This window comes from Zonotrichia leucophrys, chromosome 6, assembly GCF_028769735.1.
Source record: "Zonotrichia leucophrys gambelii isolate GWCS_2022_RI chromosome 6, RI_Zleu_2.0, whole genome shotgun sequence".
Lineage (NCBI taxonomy): Eukaryota > Metazoa > Chordata > Aves > Passeriformes > Passerellidae > Zonotrichia > Zonotrichia leucophrys.
The window spans coordinates 22,880,630-22,903,450 of record NC_088176.1 but is presented as its reverse complement, the minus strand read 5'-3'; the positions used below and the strand labels follow the sequence as shown (position 1 = coordinate 22,903,450).

General features: G+C 41.5%; 2 protein-coding genes across 7 annotated transcripts in view; one reads left to right on the top strand and one right to left on the bottom strand.

Annotated features, from left to right (window-relative positions):
• Nucleotides 1–5,670: 5,670 nt before the first annotated feature.
• LOC135449979 (collagen alpha-1(I) chain-like) lies at nt 5,671–6,774 on the bottom strand. The gene has a single exon (XM_064717521.1). It carries the CDS (start codon nt 6,772–6,774, stop codon nt 5,671–5,673), a length of 1,104 nt encoding a protein of 367 aa, XP_064573591.1.
• Nucleotides 6,687–22,821, top strand: part of DLG5 (discs large MAGUK scaffold protein 5) — a 96,290-nt gene continuing 80,155 nt past the window's right edge. For 3 of the 6 annotated variants that reach the window (XM_064716278.1, XM_064716282.1, XM_064716281.1), the window contains exon 1: nt 6,687–7,073. In XM_064716278.1, the coding sequence (XP_064572348.1) occupies nt 6,773–7,073 (301 nt within the window). In that variant the 5' untranslated portion in view covers nt 6,687–6,772. The remainder of the gene's footprint in view (nt 7,074–22,821) is intronic. The other 3 variants (XM_064716280.1, XM_064716277.1, XM_064716279.1) reach the window with 2 other exon arrangements.

Here is a 22,821-nt window from a genome sequence, read left to right as displayed (position 1 = left end):
GGATGATATTTGGCTTGCCTTGCTGATGAAGTGTATTTGTGCTTTATGAAATATCCCTAGCAGATCTGGAGACTTCTTATTTTGGTTATTCTTTTGCATAGTCTTTTTATTACCAAACTGGGGCTTAATCCAAGTCCCCTGGAAACCAATTAGAGAACTCAGCAAAACTGGATGAGCTTTGATATATGCATTATATTAAATATTTCTATCCATCAAACTCCCACCAGTTAATCCATCTTTATAAGTTTCAAACAGTTGAACAACACTTCTCTAAATTGCTGCAGACTTGATTCAAAAAGAATAATTTTAACCTAAATTCTTTTTAAGGCTTCTATGCCACTTAGGCCTTTGTCTCAAATGTTTCTCCTTATTCTGGGCTGTGCTGAATATGCTCTTTTCCATTTTGTATGGAGGTGTGCATTTGCTGTTTGTTTGGGCAGTTGTTTTCATTGTTCAATTTTGACAAATTTTTGTATATATAAAATTTTAAGTTCTAAATTATTTTTGTGCTATTTTTCTTTTTAAAAAACTAATTTGAATTGCTGAATGCTTAATTTTTACATTTGTGTTATGTGTGGGAAAAATACAAGACAGGTTGAAGATCTGTAGTTTGTTTTAGGCTGGACGATCAAACCTAGTGGAAGCTGGTAATGCAGCTGCCACTGTGCCAAGCTAAGACATTATTTCATTCTGGAACTCTCTGATGGCTTTCCCATCCCTCCAAGGCACGTAGGCTGAAGCAGAGACTGGAGTACTTTTGCCTTTCAAATGAGAGTGTAATTTAGGAGTTACTTCATTTCACATTTGTTACTGTTTGCAGAACTGATTTCAGTTACGTCCAGTATTTTTGTCATTTTAACCACCCTTCAGTCTTAGGTTTCATCTTGGTCCATGGTCTGCTTTGTCTGAGCAAATTGACTACAGCAAGTTGTACAAGGGTTTCTCTTTGACTTTATTTCACTGTCATCCCAATGTTTTGTTTTCCTCCTACAAAAATCTTTTCCTTCTCCTGCCCAAGGAATATCCTGCAATATTAAAAGTAAAAATTTCTTCTCCAATCAGAAGCATATCGAATTTATGTGGTATTTCTGTAAACAGAAATCCATGTGTCACTGTCAAGTAGCAGTTCAAGTCTTAGCATGAGTATGACACACAATTTGATGCAAATTTTTCAATGTTCTGACCATCTACCTTTGTCTGGCTTTCACAAGTATTTGTAAAACTCTGCAAAATCCATTAAAGTACACTAGAAATGCTTCTCCTGTATCATAGACCAAGTGAATTCAGAATGCTAGAGCATTTATTATGAAGCAATAATAATAAATCCCCTCCAGCTCCCTACAATCCTGTTTCTCTTTTTCCACACATGAGGAGCTTTTGCAGTTCAACCCCATGTGAGTATTGGTCTGTTCCCAAATGTGGATGTGCTGGGTTCTGGGGTTTTTTAAGAAATGGGCTGCCACCTCTGTTATCCCCTTGGCTTAAGCATTACAAAATAGATGAGCTGTGGGATGGGCTCTTTGGGCATGTGTGCATAGACAGGTGTTGCACAGCATCTAGAGAGAGAATCACACTTGCATGCACACCTGTCTCCATTGCCTCAGGGAGCTCTTTGGGCTTGGACTAGAGATGCTTGGACTACCCTGGAATTTTGGAGGAATATTGACTTTTCTGGAGCCATTTTGTTTGAGTTCAGTTATGCCATGATCAAAGCACTGCCCCTGGAGTCCCTGGGAAACTTACCTTGTATTTGACATGGATTCAACTCTTAAACCCTTGTACGTCAGTGAGCAGGGCAGCTATTGCTGTGAAAAGTACAAATGTCATTCTTAGAGCTAAGAGATGGAACATAAGGAAATGCTTTTGCTTCTTCAAGAGCCTTTAGATTGAAATTGCATTTGAAAATACTCTTTGCTGACAAAACCAATGAAGATGGTGAAAATGCACTGAGGCATTCTCTGGAATCTTTACTATTATATTTGACTATCTTTTTCAACTGCAGTTTGGGTTTTCTTCCTACAAGCTCCCAGTTTTTGCCTGGCTTGTTTATAGAAGTTGCCCATGGATGTTTAGGGCACCCATTTGCTTTTATCTCCCTCTTAGTGCTAAAAGAAGTAAAAGCAAATGATTGGTATAAATAATCTTTTGCCTTGACTTGAAAAGTGACCTAGAAACTGAACCAATAACAAGCTGCAAGCAACAGCTTTCAAAGGAGCTGTTTAACATCTGCTTGCTTATAGAAGTTAACCACATCACAAGCCAGCCCAGTCTCCCAAAGAAAATTAAATCATGCCCCTAGTCTGTTCTAAGCAGATGAGTACTGGGGATTTGCTTGCAGAGTGTCTTCCCTATAAAAGCTGAAATCCTTTCACCCCTGCAGGACTGCCACCACAGGGTTTCTGGTTTTCTTTTGCTGCCTCTTTTTGGAAGCAGTGGTCTGAGAAACAGAAGTGATTGCGTGTGTTCACAGCTCCAGGAGGAGACGATTTACCTACCATTTTCTTCTCCCCCTCCTCACCCCAAACAAACAAATACCCTTCCTGCCAGCTATTCTGCCCTTGAGGAAGGACTTTTCTTTCTCTTTTAACAAGTTGATTAAGTAAAACAAGTTTATTTGCTTTTTGAGCAGCCCAGGGGGGAATCTAAAACCTTCAGCAAACAGAGTTTGCTTTCTGTTGAAGCTTGTTGAAGCTGACTCAAATAACTGTCTCATCTTCGTTTTCATTTGCCCAGAGTGGGAAAAGACCATAATAATTTCTATCTGAAAACTGCCTAGTGCAGTAAAAGATGAAGTGACTAGTAGGTTTTATGGCTACAAAAAAAAAAAAAAAACCCAAAAAAAAAGGGGAAAAAGTGGCAACATAATCCTCTGGTCTGCTTTCCCTCATATGGTATGTCACGGATGTTCAGTGAAGAAAGAGCTAAACCATTTCCTGAAGTTCACAGTTACACATTTTTAGGAAGATAAATGATCCTTGTGCTTCTGTGAGTGTCCAACAGCAGCTCCCTCAGTCTGCAGCTGCAGCAGGAGCTCTGAGCAGCTCAGAATTCATGGGCATAGCCCGTTCCTGGATACGATATTGCCAGGTGAAATATTTTCCCTGGGCACTGCTCAGACTGCTCACATTATGGTTTGGGGTTTTTTTAATGGCTAAATGAGATCCTTTGATCTGCTGGCACATTAAAACAGCACCTTCCTATCCTGCAAGTGCTAATTAATTGTCTATCAGTTACATTAATATGAAAAAACAAGCTGCTGTTGAGAGCTGTTTAGCTGCTAGTGTTTTGTGTTACACCCATGACCAAGTCTCTGTGGTGTTCACGTTGTACCTAAAGAGCTCTAATCTTGGTGGTTTCTTGTATTTTTCATATGCCTGTCTTGGAGATTGCATAACCTTCCTTCCATTACCTTATGGTAAATTTCTCAATATTTTTCTCTAAACCTTCATCTGATGGTTTGAATCACATGATTACATGTGTGGCTTTTGTTACAAAGCTGTTTCTGGGATGCACAACTGTCACTGGAGCCTGAAGACCTGTATCCTAAGGGCTCCAATACCAAAAAGCGACTGAAATGTCTGCCATGTATTTAAACTAAATTTTAAAATCCTCTAATCTTGAAGAAAATCCTCTGGTTTTGGCCATTAGAATGTGTGATTGGTTCAAACTAAGGATTTTGAGGAAGGGATTTACCAGGAAACCTACAGCAGCAGAGCTGCTGCTGCAACTTGGGCAGCAGTAAGCAAGCAGAGAAGGAAATGTTTGAGGAGTGACAACTAATTTTGCACAGAAGACTATTGTCCAATGAAAAGTTCCATTAGAATGAGTATAACAAGCCTGTTTTAAAGCCTAGATAAATCTAAAGGGTGCCCTATCAGAAAATATCAGCATTCTGGGATACTGTAGTGATCTGAATTTGGGTCACTGTATAACTTTTGGCATAATAAATTTGCCTCCATTTCATAACTTGAGTCTTCAAAATATACCCATGTTTTATGAAAACTTTCCCTGCACTTGCTAGAGAAGGTCTGCACTGAGTTAGGTAACCGAGGTAACAGCAAGGTCCCTCTCTTAGACAGGCAAGGGTCTGACAGCTGGACCCATGGCAGAGACATTTGTGCAATGAGAAATTTATCTGCATTTTTCTGAGAGCAGACTTACCATTTGCAAGACAAATGCAAGAGACTCAGATACGACAAAAAGGTAGAAACTGCATTTCCAAAAAGAAAGAAACCTGGTACAACAGAGATCCACCTGCTACCTGGCACTGCCTGAGAAAGGCAACAGGCAATGTGCATCTGCAGGCAATAGCTGGGGTAGGCAAGCCTTGAGGAAAAGATGAATGTTTTATTTTGAAGAGAAGGCAAAGGACTAAGACACACTTCTGGGAGAGGCAGGAGCAGCAGTACCTAGAGCCACCACTTCCCTCTAGGTTTTGAAATGAGACTCAAACAGCCAAGTTATGCCCTGCCTGGATGCTGCCATTCCTGTGTTACTGCAACCCCTGGTGAAAGGTGCTCTTCAGTGCCCAGTCAGGAAGAGGAGGGAACTCAGGATTGTCTTTATTATTTCAAGTAGCAGAGAACAGCTGCATCGACCTAGAGCAGGGCTCTTAACATAATGCCTCTTAATGAAATTTGATGGCATGTTTCCTTTCCTTTACAGGAAACTGTTTAAGCACATACACAGTACAATAATATTGTTAAAGGAGATTAGCTGAGATTAGAAAGTCTTTAAAAAAGGACATATTTGAATAACTTGTGCAATCTTTCTTCAGTCTCCCCGTGCACGTGCCTTCCTAAAGCTTTGCATTGCACAGTGTCCTGAGGCAGGCCCAGAGGGCCATGCCGTGGCACTGGCCAAGGGAGGTGTGCTCGAGTGGGTGACACCAGGCAGCTTTCACTTCTCACCCGTGCTGTGAGGCCAGCAATTAATGCACTCTGGTTAGTGAGCACTTGGGGATTCTGCAATTACTTGACCTGCAAAACTGCCCAACTTTAACTAGAGAGAAATAGGCAGATTTTCTTATAAATTCAAATAGACTAGAACTAACATAGTTTGCAGGAATTTGTAGCATTAGTCATTAGAGAACAAAGGTAATCTCTGTGTATTTTGTATAGCAAAGAAAGTTGTTGAAAAAAAAATGGATGCAAAATTAGAAATTAGTTTACAGGAGCATTAAATAAAAATGAATGGACCAAAAAATAAAAATGAATAGGCCAAAAGTGAAGATACTTATTTCAAAATCACCCCATACTTTCAAGTATTGTTGTAAATAATGACTTAAGGTTGAAAACTATTCTTAACTCCTCTTATTCTCTGTCTGCCTTTGCCAGAAGTAGAACGCCTAGCACAATTGCATTTCTCTCATGTTTTCACATGAGAGAATTCATCATCTACTGAGCTGTATAAAGTGGCTTGAAACTCAGTTCAGGACCTGAATTCTCCCACTGGGTGTGTTAACAGGAAATTTTAGGCAACAAAGGCTGTCCCTTGTACTTCACTGAGTCCAAAAAAAGTTGTTACTCTCCTATTTCTTTGATAAACAATTGCGTCCCCCTGCTACGGCTGACTACGGACACATCTGTGCACTATTCGTCAATTACCTGGTCTCTGGTCATTCATAAAACGCTGAGGAAATTTACAAGGCAGATGAGCCAGCCGCTACTACTAGTGTTTAGATCTCCTTTGCAAACTTTTGTTTTTGCAAATTCTAATGGACAAAGCCCGTAAGCAGTCTGTCACATTTTGACGTTTAGCTTTTCCCGGTTTAGGACGAAATAAACCTTGCCGCCTGGAGCTGCCGCCCGGTGCCGACTCCGGCAGCCTCAACAGGCGGCCGCTCCCGCCTTGGGAGTGGGCAGCGGCACGGCCCGCCCGGCCCCGGCCCGGCCCGTCAGCAGCGCGGCAGCGCCGCCTTTGTCTCGCCGCCGAGACACCCGGCCCGGGCACCCCGTCCTGGCCCGGCGGAGCCCCGGAGGGAGGAGCGGCGGAACCTCGGGCAGGCCGCGCCGCGGGTCCCTCCCCGGCCCGCCCCGCTCGGCGCCGCACGGGGGCCGGGGGCGCCCCTGACTGACGGCCGGGGGCGGGCGGCGGCCGGGCCGGGCCGGAGCGGGCCGGGGGAGCGGCGGCCGCTGCGGCGGGCGGGCGGCGCGGGGCGGGCGATGCGATGCCGCAGCCCCGTCTCGGCGCAGGCGGCAGCTTTGTGTAGCCAATATGGCTGCGTGCGCCCGGCGATGAAAGGAGGCGCCTGGAGCTGAGCCCGTCTCCCCGCACCCCCTCCCGGCCGTGTGGCTGCGGCGAGCGGCGGAGAGAAGTTATCCCGACTGCCCCGCGGGGGTGCGGGGTGCCGGGAAGCGGCGGCGCTCCCCGCGGCTCCTGCTCCCGGCGGTCCCCTCCCGCGGGCAGGCGACAGGAGGAGGAGGAGAAGTTGTTTCGCCGCCCGGGGGGGCGGAAAGGAGGCGAGCGGGGAGCCAGACGGAGGAGGAAAAGGAGCAGCAGCCCCTGACGGCGGCTCGCCCCCCGCCTGCTGGAGGAGGAGGAAGAAGAGAAGGCAAAACCGCCCTCGGCCCAGGTCCTGTCCCGGCTCCGCTCCTCCTCTCCGGACGAAGTTTCGCCGGGGGCCGCTGCGGGGGCGCCGGGTGCCGGAGGAGGGCGGCCGGCGGCGCCCGCCCCGCCTCGGCCCGCGCCTCCCCGGGGGCGGCGGTGGCGGAGCGGCGGGGCCGGGGGCGGGCGAAGTTTGGCCGGCGGCGGCGGCGGCCCTGCAGCGGCCATGGAGCCCAAGCACAAGGAGCTGCTCGCCCAGTGCCGGCAGAGCCTGGCGCAGGCCATGACCGAGGTGGACAAGGTGGTGGAGCTGCTGGAGGCCGCCGGCGCCCTCGGCCCCCGCGACCTGCGCGACCTGGAGGCGGCGGGCGGCGGGAAGGCCGAGCTGCTCATCGCCCTGCTGCTGGGCAAGGAACGGGACCACTTCCAGGACCTGCGGGTGGCCCTGGAGAAGACGCAGCCCCACCTGCTCTCCATCCTCTACCTGAACGGCGTGGCGGGGACGCCGGCCGCGGCCGAGACGGGCGGTGAGTGGGGCCGGGGGCGCGGGGCGGGAGCGGGAGGAGGCGGCGGCTGCCCCCGCCCACCCCCGCCGGGGCAGCGCGGGCCCCTCGGGCCCCCCGCCCGAAGGTGGGACGGGAGCGGGCGGGGGTCCTCCTTTTCCGGTGGAGAATAAAACTCTCCCGTGTTTGCTCTTGGGCTCTCGATGCTTGTTTTCTGCTTCCGACCCTTTCGCTTTCTGTCCTGGCGGGAGCGCTGGTACTGGTCCCCGAGAGGTGCCGCGGATGCTGCTCCTTGCCCTTTGGAGAGCCCAGCCTAGCCCGGTTCTTGCGGCTGCTGCCGTTCCCCTAAGTCGGCTGTCGGCTGGGGACTCGGGAAACCCGAACCCCGAGGGGCTTTTATCCCCTAGCACCGACGCCGGTGGTGTTCCACAGCCCCTTTTCGGCGGGGCAGAGCCGAAACTCCCCCGTGCAGCCACTCTGCCGGAGTTGGCCGGCGGGCAGGGCTCCAGCAGATGTGCCTTGGAGTAAATCTCGTCACTCTTTTCCTCTGGATAGCCATGTGTTTGTTTGAGGCTATATTGTTGTAATTCTTCTTGGCGGTTATAACAAGGAAGAACATTGGTTATAACAGATTAGAACATTGATTTAACTGCAAATCCAGACGAGAAGATTTTGGGTGTAAAACACCTCCTTAAGTAAGTTGGGCTTTGATCCACAGGTCTTTCCCTGTTCTCCTCCCTCCAAAACAAGTGACAGCCTACTTTCATGTGTACAAACCAAAGATTTAAAATTACAATAGTTGACAGTGTATAAGGTCTTGCAAGTGCAGCTCTGTTTCTAAATGAAAAATTGGAGTAAATGGTAATTCTGTATTAAAGTGATGTGTAGGTATCCTTATCCAGCGTGACCGAGTTGACTGATTCAGAAATGTGGGGTCTCTCCACTGTTGTTACTGGGTTCAGGATTTACAGTGTCACTACCTATTTTACATAAAGAAATGCTTTCAAAGGGCTTCCTGACTCTTACAAATTATACAATTTCTTTAAGAAAACAAAGCCCTTTCAGAGCTACTTCTGTCTGGAAAGTAGTCCTTGCATGTGTGGCTGCCCTGTGTACTCTGCCCTTGCTTGAATGATGCTGTGGATGGTAAGAGTTCCGTAAATGCAAATGCTTGGGGGTCTTAGGTTTTGTTTTATTTCAGTGTAGTGTAGTGTATGGCCTTTTCTAATGAATATATGGCAGGACCTCACAAGATGGGGGAGAAATGGACTGAACAATAGACCTCAATACTTGAAACATTATGTGGTCTGACATCAATGGTGGATGAGGGCACTCACTGCCTTCCAGAATGGCACCCATGATGGCTTTGTGTGGTTAGAGTAAAGCTCATTCTTGTCTTGTTGAGAAGATGAATTGATGGTACTGTGCTACCAGCACTCCCCAGGCTTAAAATCAAAGGCGTAAAATATGAAAAGTAGAAAAAAATAAAGTATATGTTGGACATAATAGTAGTCTTAATTTTTAAAATGCAAGTTGGAACTGAAGAATGTCTCACAACCTTGAGTTCTCGAGGGAAAAGTAGTTTGATTGTCAAAGTGAGCTATATCCTGTTTGACTGACTGTGTTTAGGAAGGCTTAATCTGAGTTGAGCTAACATGTGTGGGGAAGGGTGTTTCTCTGATGTGATGAGTTTTAAAGTGTTATTGCTTTCATTTATCAGTGGTAATAACAGCTAACTTTGAGGGTTATGGATTTGTTTTGTTGTGATAAACATGTTTAAAAATTAGTTCACGGGAGATTGCTGACAGCAAGCTTAATTAATAGTAGACTATAGAAAGGTGGTGGACCTGAGCCTTCAAATATTGGTGCATATATTCTAGCACCCCCCTGAAGAGGTGTTATGGTAATTAGTCATGAGACTGCTTCGGTGTCCACTGAAAATCTCTGGTAATTCCTGGTCTTTTTGTGAGTTTATCCTGGACGTGTTTCACAAAGAGTTCATGTTTGAGGGTTACTGTGATAGGAAGGTTCTTGTTGAACATGTAATCAGTTTTATTCCAATAGCTCCCTCTAGGAAGTTTGACCACCCCTCTGCTCTTCTTGTGCCATTTGGGAGTTCTCCTTTTCACTGGAGATATTGTAGGTGGATGAGTCAAGTCACTTTTTGTTTTTTGGCAAGAAGTAAGATGTACATGTGGCAGTGAGAAGTGCTGGATTATGTATTTAAAATACCAAAGTGAAACTTTGTCCATGTCATGTAAAATGCCTTCATTCCTAAAAGTAAAAAATATATATCTCAAACATCCCTTTGATTAAACCTGTAGAGTTGAATAAGTTTTTTACATACATTAGTGTATGTAAAAATGATAGCTTACAGTGGTAGACGTAATTTTATTATTGTTTAGAAGAGGAAGCTAATAAAACGCATATCACCTGAATGCTTGTTGGAGATGAAAACTATTTGTATTCTATAATGTCTTGTAGTGGTGTTTGCGAATTTCTTTTTTCCAGTATGCTGCTATTGTGAGGGAAGTGAGAAGGTAATTTAGCAACACAATTTTGTTCAAAGTTTCAGAAATCAGCTTACACACCACTCACTACAGTAGGATGAGTGTTTGTTCATCCATTTTGATGTGGGTAACATGTACCATTACTTTGTGTTTTCTTTCTTCTCAGTTTAAATATTGCCTCCTTTTGTATTTTAAAGGTGATGTGTGAACTCTGATGGGAACTCTGGTTGTTATTTATACCAGCAGTTCTTGTGACTGGCTGGACAATGTAGAGCTGACACTTTTATAAGTATTTATCTGTGCCACACAGAGGGAGGTAAACAGCTGGGCAGACTGCTCAAGGGAAATAACTGGGGTCTTGGTAGCTGCTGAAAGATTTTTTCACTCTTTCTCTACTTCACAAAGAGCTTTTTTATCTTTATAGAGTTTCCCCTTGTTCAGTCAGCATTTAAAGAGATTTGTCTTCTATGGGGACTTCTAATAGCTGATTTTAAACCTTAAACTGTATAGTTTCTCCAATAAAATGTATGTTTTTAAAGTTTTCTCAATTTTGAAATAAAGCATAGTATGCCAAACTAATGTTAGTTAAGAGTGCAAGATCAAACAGGAAATTACCTTCTGTAAAGCAGGAGCTAAAACCAAGTGGGATTTTCTGTTTCATTTAATCATGTTTGGAGACTTTAGTTCTTCCTTAAGTAAAACCTTTGATTACTACATTGTACTTCTTTGTAAACATTTGAGAGAAATTGACTCTGCCCACGTGAGAATGGTTGCTTGGCTGTTTTGAAATCTCCTAGTGTTTTGCACATGGATGAATTCTTTAAGTAGTGTGCTAAGTTTTTTATTTACTTGGGGGTCAACTTATAGATTACCATTAAATACTTTTTTTGGCAAATGACCTCTATCAGGTCATTTGACAGTAATGCACTGGGGGGTACTTCAATGTGACAAGGGTATAAAGGTGTATTTTCCTTACATGTAATTAAAAAAACCTAATGGAAGTCTGAGGAACCTATGTAGTCTTGAAATTGCTTCAGATAACATAGAGCTTTGCCACTTACATTTTTGTGATGCTACAAAGATGGGAAAAGGCAGGTTTGGTTGTTGAGCTTGGCATTTGTTTTCAAGATGAACATGTGGGGCTACAGGGATGCACTTTATCTTGAAACAGAATCAATTGCTGAACTCAAAAGCTTCATTATGGCTTGCACAGTTAATAAAATTTTAGGTTCAGAGTTTTCTTTCCTATTAGCAGTTGGTCTTCTGTATTCCTCCATCTGCAGACTGACTGTGTTAGGCTTTAAAGGTGTTTTCTTTAACAGTTTCAAGATGAGAATTTACGTTTTAGAACTCAAAATTGATTGCATATTTAAAAAGATCTTTAAAGGGGCAGGAAAGAAAGAAGATGGTTGTAGATTGACTTTGAAAATTTTTCTTCTCTTATTTATTAAGACTTATTTTTTCTAAATGTGTTTGGTCAGACATAAAATGTTAATTCCTAGTCAGAAAGTAAATGTGGACATGTTTAAGAGTAGGGAAAAAAGGAGGGATTATCTCAACTTCCTCTGTCTGCTTTGTAAATGAAAAAATAAACCAAGTTGTTTTGGACAATATGGGATTTGAAATCACAAAGTTTTAGATATTTCAAAGTCTTTCAGCATATTTAAAACCAAACACAAAAGGCAAGCTCTGTAAGTATAAATTTAGGAAATAGGCAGCTGGGACCCATTTCTCTGACAGCATCACAGGAGACCCACAGGAAATGCAATAATTCCAGGGTTGACCTTGAAGAGCTGGAATCATGGCTGCATGGACCTGGTGCTGGGACATCCACATTTTGTTTCTTTTTTCCCATCTCTCACAAAGTCTTGAGTGATCCCCCCAAAGCATTGGCTGGTGCCTGGCTAAAGGAGAGGGTTTGAGAGCTGAGAGACTCTGGAGGAAGGGTGTGGGATGGGGAGGCGGGATGTGCTCTCATGCAGGCACACAGTTTGTGGTCACTGGGGTGGGGCTGAGCCTCATCCCCAATGGGCACAGCTGTGAGAGGCAGGTGAGCAGCACTGACAGCAATGAGCCACAGGGGCTGACCAACCACCAGAGGGAACAGAGGGCACACAGGTGTAAAGCATGCAGAATGAGGAATATAAAAGCTTGAGCTGAAGAACAAGAAGGGTAGAAGCTTAAAGCCTTCTGAAGTGGTATGGTCTTATTCTGTATGGGGATGCTTAAAGCTTTCTGATACTGTATGGTGACACTCTGTGTATTGTGGCTGTCTCTACTGTGGCATGTGCTGTGACACTCCTGTAGGAGCAAGGTGGAAGAAAGGGGAGCAGACACCCTTCTCCAGGAGATGAGAATTAGTGCTGCAAGTGTATGTTCCCAGAGAGAGGGGAGAATGAGGAGAAATTGTAAAAACATGATTAACTGACTCAAGGACTGAACTGACAATTTTTTAATTAAGTACAATTTATACTCCCTTCTGTCACTGAAAATTGAAGAGTGGGAGAAGTAGAGCAGTGTGTTTGGGTTTTTCCAGACCTGTTATTAGTTCCCAGGGTAGCTACGCAAGTCGTGTTGCAGGATTTCTTAAATCGTGTTGATGAAAAAGCAGGCAGCATTCAGAAGTCACCTTTGGAGCAGCGCAGCTCCTCAGCAGCACTGAGCAGCAATTAACCTTGATAAAACACCAGGCAGTAGTTTAGCAGTACCTGTGTCTTCTGATGATCTCAGATTTTTGTTATCTCATGGAATTGCCAGGCTGAAGAAATGCAGGGAGATTCTGGCAAGTGTCCGGATGGGTATTCCCAATGAAATGTCTAATAGTGGTAAGTTCATGGGAGTAGACTCTCAATTCCAAAGAAGGAAATGCATCTTGTAGTAGTTCATAAATCCCAAGGGTGGTAGTTCTCAATTACATTTCTGCTGTGCTCAGAGAGGGAGTGGAAGGAAAGCTGCCCACAGTAAACTCCCAGGGACATTGTTTTCATCAGAGTAAAGGGAATAATAACCATTTTTGTGGTGTTGGTGCATCCGGCTATCAAGTTGCTTTGGACACACATGGGACTTGGTGTCTTAAAAAATTAGACATGATCATTAAGGAAAGCCAACAGCTTTCTTTAAATTGCTTCTTACTTACTTGTTAAAGCTTAAACATTGCCTGTTTCAGAAGTTTCACATCTTTAGCTTGTTTTAACTACTGTTCTCAGTCTCATTGTTCTCTTGCAGCTGTAACCAATCCTAGTTTTTCAGATTTTTTTGGACCCCTTTCCTAGCTAGTGAAAACCAATCCACCACACAGATATTGACTTTGGGCTGTCCAGTTCTCTCAGCAATCTCTAATATGAGCTAAGTATTTTTTTTTCTCCCCTTTACTGCTTGCTTTTGCCACTTTGGTTTTTTTTTTACTTTCATTTCTTTATTTTTGCTTTTTATTTTCCCTAACTTCTATCAATTGTTACTTTAATTATTATTTTATAGCATTAAAATTCCTTATTCAGAATTCCAGTCATTAGAAAGATATCAGTAAGTGTTGATAAACTGCTTGTAAGGATTCCTTTCTCTGTAAAACCCCAAGGACAGAGCTGGTCAGTCCTATCATGGTTTTGGCTGGGGTTAAACCATGATTAGCCACCAGCACACACTGGGTGTTAGTGTGAAGCAGTTAGTTCCTGTTGTGTGTTCTTTTCATAAGAAGAATTGAAAAATGCTGGATGTATAGTAATGGTAAAACATTTCTTTACGTAAGCCGTTCATAGTATTGATGGAGACACAAAAACGTGTTGTTAGTGGATGTAACTTTCTGTGAAAAGATCTGTAGTCACGTAGGTGAGACATCTAGGTTATGGAGCTATATTGAGTAGTTCATGGTGTAACATTGTTTGTGACCTTCAAGATGTAAGTTGTTGGCGGCTTTTTTGGGAACAGTGGCAATTTAGAACTGAATCATTCTGATGGAGGAGCTGGCAAGTTTGGAGTGGCTGAGCTTTGGCTTGAGGCTAACAATGCTTTTCTAGTAGAAGCAGACAAGAAGTGGTGTTAGTCTGTCTCAAATGTTGGAGCCTGGCTCTTCCAGAAGGGCCATTTTTTTTGAGTTCTCAGTGATACTCTGGTATATTAATTCTTGTCAATGGGAGACAAAATTACTAAAATATTGAAGGAGGTCCATAGTGCTGTTACTTAGAAACTAATTCAAAAAAGCCAGTGCACAGTGTGACGTACAATATATGTCTGTCATGGGTTGTGGTGTACTAGCAGGTGTGTTGATGCTGATGGGGTAATACCAGCATCCACTCCTCTTGTAGCTAACAAATAAGGTTAACTCTGGGAGCTCCTGCTGCCAGCTGTTGTGCAAGAGTGTGATCTCCATGGGACACCCTTTCCAGGCTTCAGGAGCTGGTGATAGCAAGAACTGATGGCCCTGGAAGTTGATGGAAGGACTTGGCCACTTGGGGTGAACACTGAATGACATTTTTCTAGACAGTCTGTGATTACTGGGCGTACAGAATAACATCCTACAGCTGGAAAGCCCTTCTTACCCAAACTGGTGTCAGAGGAAGTTAAAGGCAGCCTGTTTCATATATATAACACCACTTTCTTCCTCACAGCTTTCAAAACCTCTAATTTCACAGTTCATGGGTTGAGCTGCTCAGCAGTTTGCTTGTTCACAGCATTAATATGTTTGTTCTCGTGAGCTGATCTTTGTATTTTTGAAAATCATAAATTTTTTTTCTAGCTGGCTGATGAAGGCATTGTATTTTAAATAGCCTGTATCATCCTGATTAAGATTTGCTGACCTACAGCTGGAGAGAAGAAGCAAGTGAGAATGTAAAACCATTAAGTGTTTCAACTGGCGAGTTGAGGGGTTGGATTTTTGGAGACTTTTTATGTAGTTGACAATTTATTATGTATCAGATATGAACCAAAAAACTTCTTCCCCACCTCCAAACCCTCAAAGCCAGTGTTCTTTAAACTTATTTCAAAATTAGTTTTCCTAAAAAAATCTCCTTTCGCTCTAGCTTTTTATTCTACCTGCACATAATTGCTGATTCACAAACATGTTTATTATTCATGTACTTACCTCCCAGCGTGTGAGTAATCCCCATTTATATGTATCAGGTTGGGCATGTGCAAATGTTGGCGGAATCTAGGCCTTGCATGCTGAGCTCTCTGGGTTGAACAATGTCATCAGTCAAGTACCTCTTGTACCTTAGAAAGTGAAGCTGATGGTTGTTTGCTGCTCAGTAGTGCTCAAAATGGAGTTTGTGTGGGAAGAGATAGCTGGGGTGTAGGTAGGAAGGTATTTTCCTTGAGGATGGATGTGAAATCTAGTGGGAATTGTGAACTCACTTATGGTGTAAGTGAACCCTGTTCTTTTGATGTCAGTGCACCAACATCCGCTTTCAACTCTGTTCTCTTTTTCTGAGACTGACCAACTGACAAGTATAAGTACGGTTTTCTGTAGAAGAATCAGAACTTGTGGGTTGGGGAAATAAAGCTGGTGTAGACAATTACCAGTCTGTCTGAATTGTTACATAGGTGTTCATGGGGGTTTTTAATAAGCATAAACCTATATTTATTATCTTTATTGTTTGTTTTTCTTGTTTGTATTTGGTTTTCTTGTGGCTAGCTTTCCTCTGTTGCATGCTTTTGTGGAAAAATCATTGTAGGGGGAATTTTGAGACTTGGGTAACCATGTGATCTAGCTCTTTTTGGAGCACTTATATAATGTGAGTTTGCCTTCCACAGTTATGATCCTCTTGCAGAAAGAGGGGTTGATTGAGTCGTTGGGAGTTCTTCAACTAGAAAGTGACACAAGATTGACAGATGTTGTTTTAATGACTTCTTTCAGGGAATCTTGATACTTAATTTTAATGTTCTCTTAAACACTTCATGCATAATCTTGTGAACACTTGCAGTGATTTTTAAGAAGGTCTCATTCGCATTTAGGTCATGATGATGTGTTTTTCAGGTGGTGAGCAAGTGTATGTGTTTAATGGTGGTGAAATCAGGTTATCTAAAGGTTTTATTTGAGGCTAAATACATCAGCACAACAGAAATAACCAGTTATTAACTTCACTTCTCAATATTTAAAGTAGTCATGAATTTCTAGTCTGGTTTTTCTTTTCTGAACACTTTGATGAGAGAGAGCAATGTTATTTGAGAGCTTGCTTAAGCTTTAATTGAATGTAGGATGTGTTTTTACTCTTGCCCTTTAAAGGCCATTTGACTTAAGTAGGTGTGGTTAAAAAGAATAGAAAATACTAAGGTCTTAAAGAAAAACAAAGCAAACAAAAAACTCCCACCAAACAACAGGTCATAACAGTAGGCTTTCCTTTGTAATTGATTAACTAGTTCGTTATTGTCATCAGCTGTTCCATCATGTGCTTCTGATGTAAGACGACTCTGAACAAACTCTGTAGGTGTACCTGCATTTTAGTAATACTGAAAGCACAAAAAGCACTACTGAACTCTCTCAAGACCACAAAAGAGGTAGTCTCAAGAGGGCATTCACTTTCAGTTCTATTTTCACCTTGAGATATTGGTATTTTTCCCCTTCTTTTAATGAATGATGTACTGAAAATCTGACTTGTTCAATCCCTTTTCTGCTTTCTGTGGCAATCAACCTTAGGTTGTTCAGGCTACCTATTTTCTCCTCTCTATTTAGATGTGCTGCCAGAGCTTTCCTTTGCTGTGCACAGTGCACAAGCAATCCTTGCTTTTCTGATGGGGAAATTTAAAGTTTTGAGGCTTCTAGTTACCTTTAGGGCGTATTGGTAAAGGACACTTTCTGTAAGATGCATTGACTACTTTTGGTTAAGGGTCTGGTTAGTTTGCCTCAAGGCTTTAACCCTGCCTCCCTCCCTGTTGAATAACCCAAGGCTGACTTAATATAGACTGCAAACATGAACTGTGAGAGACATATAGCGAGATATTTTTCTGAACTGCTGCCCTTGAAAATGTGTAGGCCAGCACTTTAAAGTATGCTATATTTCAGATATATTCATTTGTTATCCTGGTTCATGAACCTTTCCTATTTTCCTGGCACCTTTGAGGTAATCAGGAGTATTTCAGGGGCTGCATGCTGCAAGTGTCAGAGCAGTGTTTTGGCTGAAAAGAACGTTCCTTGATAACACAGAGTCGTAGTTTCAGATCCTAGGGTCAGAGGTATTTTCTGCCTCAGAATTTTAGGACTTGGTAGGATATCAGGAGCATGGGTATTAATATGAAAATCAGTAAAAACATACAAGAAAAACTTGTCTGTCAAGGCTGGTGGCAATCCTGTTCTGTACAACAATGTTTGGCTGAAACCTGTGTGTGGTGTGTGCTGGACTGGAAGGAAACACAGTGTAAATGCTGAGCTGTTTTTCTATCCCTGGCTGAGCTGATCTTCAGTGATATGCTGTGCATACATGACTTGCATAAAATTACATTTGTCAGGGAGTACCTCATTATATTGTCTAGAATATCAAATCTCAATTTAATTTTAGAGCCAACTATAGCAAATTTCTTCAGTGCTGCAAAATGCCAAGTTGTTAGTGTGGTTTTGATTCTGAGCTTGTCTTTTGGGGCCCATGGTTTCTTCCATACCAGTGATAAGCACAAGGTAAAGGCAGACTGGAGCTGGAAGGATTGTAGTGGCTATTGCTTGGCTGCAGTAATGAGCATTTTGTTGCACTGTGTTCTCTTGTTAGGAATTTCAGGGTGCTGCTCTGAAAAGTTCTTTTTCTTCTGCAGCTCTGCATTGCAACAATACAGTGTGGAGTTGATTTGTTTTGCCCTGTATCTGTTCAGCTTTCTCGTGGGCACATGATCCAGATCCTTTCTGAGGGTTGTAGGTGCTGATGGAGGAAATCCACATTATAAGTTCTAAGCATTCATCTCATCAATTGCATTATATGGGTACGTTTGTGTATGGAAATTTTTACTACATGCTTTTTTTAGTGAGAAATAATTAAAAAAAACCATATGTATTGAAAGTAGATAATATTTTTAAAGACTAGTTTTCCCCTATCAAAATATTTTGACTTTTTCCTACAATGCACCCCTAAATTAAGCTTTGCTGAAGTGTGGTTGCATGCATTTTTGTTACTGTGCAAGACACAAATGCACAACAATAGCTAAAGCCATTTTATTGCACATTGTAGTGAAATAATAGCTTTTGAGAGATAATAAATATTCAGAATAATTCCCATGTCTTCTGACAGTAAGAGGAGGTGAACTTGGATCACTGAGGCTGTAGGATTTCTGACCTTATGGAATAGATCATGAAGCCTTGGCCTTGATTTAATTCTAAGTAGTGCCTAATGTAGATAGTGTCTGCATTTTGTATGACCTGTTTCAGAAAATAACCAAAAGTGTGCTTCATTTGCTTGATTTCAACAGAACATTGTTAGCTTATAGAGTGGAATCTCATTTGGCTGGCTAATCTCTGTTCTCGATTTTCTGCTGTCCTCATGTGTTTTTCAGTTCACATGTGGTGTGTTGTGAAGACAGGCTTCTCAGATTTCCCACTGAGTACTCAGTGTCTGTTCATGATGGTTGTGGTAGAGGACCTGTTCTCTCTGTTACCTGTGTGCTTTGTGGAAGATAAACATGAGAAAGAGCCTAGTAGGAGAAATAACTCTTAAGAGAGATCCTTATGATAAGCACAGCTTCTTCGGTGAGACTCAAAAGTTATAATTACCTAAAACACGAATTTCTGATGTTCATGTTACAAACTTATTTTGGTTAATGCAGTTTTTCTGAACATTTATAAATAAAGCTGATACATGAGGTGACATGTTGGAAAGGGGAAACGAATTGTCTGTGTCTGATGATTGGATTGCAGGGTACACCAGGGGCTAGGCATTTCCTGAAAGGTTTTTGAAAGTTCTTGAAGAAATAAAATTTCTCTTGAGTTCTCTTATTAAAGTACAGAAGCGAATTATGGAAGGTAGCCTTTCTCTGCTCCAACAGTTTTTTCGTGTTGTGTGGGTGTTTTAATAAGTGCATCTTAAATACATGTATCTGCAGCATTCTGAATGTAAAATCAGGGTTTGCCAAAGTGTTTATTCCTATCAGAGATCTTGCGGAACTTTGAGGGGTTTTTTCCTTCTTTTTTAAACACGTCAAAGAAATTGCTTTGTGGTGCTTTTTTGTCTTAATTTTATATCAGCCTCAAGAAATTTAGAGACTTCTGTCTAAACAGGAATTACCCAAAGGCTAGTTTGCAGTAAGCATAGGCTACTTACCATAATGAAAACAATGAAATGTATATAGTTCCCCCTGTAATTTTTTTTCAGATCAAGATTAGGATTTAAATAAAGTAACATGGAGTCTTAGACAGTTTCATTTTGTACACACTACAAGATATAGTGTGTATCTTGATTTTTGTCTGGAAGTGACATCATGGGGAAATGATGCCATTCTCAGTATTCCAAGCAGGTCTAGGGCTGTGTTCATTAAGAGCTTCATTAAGAGTGAACCTGCTAATGCTTAAGTTAAAAATGCTCATTTCATCTCATCATAAAAAACAATTTCAGCTTCAAATAATGCTCTTTAAAAATGGCACTTCAGAGAGAAGCTTTATTTGCCAGCTGCCCTCTGATGTTTTTTTTCAGCCATTTTCTGGATGTCTGAGCTGAACATTCAGCATTACTGATGGTAATTGCTCTGCATTAGTTTCCTAGTGCAGAAGTAAAGAAGGAACATCATGTAGGTAAGTGAGAATGTTGGTCATGGAAGGATCATTTCTGAAGGACTTCTCTGCTGTGGAGAAGAGGGAAAGGATATGTATTCAGAGCAGCATGTGAATGATGCGTTGTAAATGAAGCATGAGGCAACTGATCACAAGGACTGCTTTAATGATAAAAATCAGGTGGAGTTCTCTAAGAGCAAAAAAAATATATAGTGGGAAATTATGTGTGCTTGCTTAAGCTCTGAATTTGTTGACAGACCGAAGTGACCTTTGATGGGCTCAGGCTGGGGTGGCATTTAAGTGTTTTCAACTTGCCTTGCAAATCAGGTATTTTGTGAGCTTGGGGTCAGAGGAGAGCACACCAGCCAGCCTGGGCTCAGGGTCTCTCAGCTTTGTGGCAGGAGTGGAGTGATCATGATGTTTCTAGGGATTCAGGGCTGACATGTGTAGAAGGTGGCTGAGAGAAGTGAGAGCACCTCAGCCCCCTCTGCTGTGGTGGCTGTGAGCTTTTCCTGGGTGCTTTGTTACGAAGTCAGTTAAAATAGCTAAGTGAGTTAAAAAGTTAAGTGAGATTGTCCTCACTTAAGGTTAGAGTTTGCACAAAGAATTCCTTGCCACACATAATAAATGTTTAAAAGCTTTTTGCTCACTGCTGCTGTTATAGTTGCCACTCTAGTGAAGTACATCTGGTTTTGACATATCGTTTTGAACATAAAGGTCAGGATATTTGTTGCCCAGGTCCTTGGCATGGTCAGATACTCAGTGATCCATAATTAAAAATGTGCATGAATACCCTTAATTCTTCTGTTCTTAAATGTGTCACTTCATGACCCTAGAGTTAAGAGTTGGAGTCTGAAAGTTTTACCATTACATCCGTCTCTTTTGTGACTCCTTTCTCAATTCCTGTGTAAAACTCCTCAAGAAAGCTCTTTGCAGTGCATGGGAGGTGTAGTTGATTTCCCCAGCTTGGATGGGATAACTGGTGAAATGGTTAATGCAAATTTAATCTTTGCTGCTGCTTTCAGATAAACAAATGGTTCATGTATTAAGGTGGGATGTGAATTTTCTGCATTATGTGAGGATAAAGTATTCTTTTTTTGCTATGCTTAAATGGTACTTGCACATCTTAAATGGAAACTTAGTAACATTGCATAATCTTAGTACTGTTTTCAGACTTTAGGCAGAAACTGTTTGTAGTTTTGTGATTAGTGGAAAATGCCAAACTACATGCTTTATGCCTTGCTATTGGATATTCCTCTTCAATACTCTTGCTATAAGAAACTATAGAATGATAGTTGAGTTCTAGTTGCTATACCATGTTTAGATGTAGGATTATAAAATTCATGTGAAAAGTTGGTTCTTAGATGATTGTTAAATGGATCATGATATTGCTGGCTCTTATCTCAAAATTGACAACAGTTGTGAACTTCCATGAATGCATGGCTTTAGTGACAGTGATGGAAACCTCTCCACAAGCCTTCAACTCACTATTTGGAGGAAACCAAGATGTGCATCCAGACACCATGGCAGAGCAGAACATGCATCACAAAACCAGAAATGATGTGCCAAGGTCCAACTTAAACCTTTTTTTGGGATTTTTTTGGAATTTAGGTTCAAAATCATGTGTTTTATACAGTTAATCTCGCTTTAGAGATTCAGAATGGTGGTAAAATAGAGTTTTACAATTGGAGAGGTTTGAAGCAGAGAAGGGAGGAATTGATCCTGAAGGGTAGAAATGAAGCTGGGAGTGCAATACCTTCTCCAGTGCTCTGTGAGACGTGCAGCCTGCAGAAATGAGAGTGCAGCTGTAATTTTTTTTCAAAGTTAGTGCCTTAAAGTATATGATGCAAGCCTAAGCTAATATAAAAGTGCTGTGAGTATATCACAGTAGCTGTGTCTTCCTGGCATATTTTGATAAAAATAGCCTACCAAATACAAAGTAGAAATACAGGAAAGCCTGTAACCTCTCCCAGTGGCTTACTGCTGATGGACTTTGTAATTACATCTGTCTATCTCCATCTGTACCCTGCTTGGCTAGAGGCTGGATTTAAGGTTAATTGTATGATGGAGGATCCTGGCTTAAAGCTATATCTTAATTAGAATTCACAATCCTCTTTACATAAAAATATCTGAAAACTCTTTTAAAAAAACACTGATTATAGGGCAAATGAAAAGATTTTGATATTTCTTTTTTCCTAATTTATGAATAACTTAAGTATATATAAATATATTCCTATGCCATCTGGTTTATTTCTCTCTTCATCTTACTCTTGGCTTCTGTCATCTTGCTTATTGCTCTTTGGCTTTTTAATTAAAGGAAAAAGCAGTAGAAATAACTTTTGTGATCACAGTAACATTTCAAAGGTTATTGAATGCTATGAAAAATAGTGCTGTTCTATGTTTTGAGGTTTACTGCTATTGAACATAGCTCTGACATGAACATACTAAATCCCTTTGACTTGGGTGTATAATATTCTAATTAGTGTAATTAATCAAATTTTATTCTGTAAAATAGAGTGTTTTTCAGAAATAGGTGGTTCAGTTCTTGAACTACCATACAGGGATTGCACTATCCTTGGTAAGGTTGTTACATTTAACTCTTATGTTCTGATGGTGTCCTGACTGAAATAGATCTGCTCCTAAAAGTTGTGGTTTGGAAGTATTTAATTAAATGTGTAGGAATTAACAATTACAACGTTCTGAGAGCTCTCGGGATGCAATTTGGTGAAAACAGAGAAAATTCTGTCTGTTCAATGAGTTGTGTAAGAGAAAAAGCAGGAAAATACACGCTTATGTTTCATTTTGATTAATTTCATGTCAAGTGCTACAATGTAACTTTGGCGTTGGATATTTTTGTTTGTTTTGTTTGCTTCATTTTTTTCAACTTGTAAAATCAGTTGTTTGGTCCCTAGAGATTTTTCTTCAGCTGAAGTGAGTTTCTATAAACTAATCTTTTAGGTCTTAAAAAAAAAAAAAAAAAAGAGGGGGAAGAAAAAAAAGGAGGAAGTTCTAAAAACCTTCCTTAAACAGCATCACTTGAAAAAGTCAGTTTAATGAGGTGCATAAACATATGCTCCTCTTTAGCAAGAGAACGCTTTGTCTCTTGGGTTGTATTCAGATATTGCTGCTTGCATGAGTTAAGATGATTAAGTATGACCCTAATGTTGTTAAACCAGTGCCTGAGTTCCTGATATGATAATTTGCAAACAAAATTTGCTTTCTCATAGTGTCAGTTGCATTCCAGTTTGGCAGCATTTGGAAGTTAAATGTCCTGGCTTGGTGATTCCTTGCTGCTGCATATTAAATGGGAAAGGAGATGCTGGACTGAAGCACAAGCATAAAGATATCTTTTCAAACCTCAGGATTTCACTGCTTTTATTTAAAACTTTTTGTTAAGCACCTGAATCATGGGATAATAATTTTTAAGATTGTTTAAAAATTGGGAAAATTAAGTTGATTTTTAACCCAAACATAATGTATTTTGAAAATACAAAAATAGGCAGATTTGTGTACTGATTGTTGTCACTGTGAATCCCAAGTACAGGATTGCATGAAGGTCTGCCACAAGGCTGTGTAACTGTTTGGA

Coding starts and splice junctions, on each gene's coding strand:
- LOC135449979 (XM_064717521.1), bottom strand. CDS start 6,774: ATGGCCGCTGCAGGGCCGCCGCCGCCGCCGGCCAAACTTCGCCCGCCC.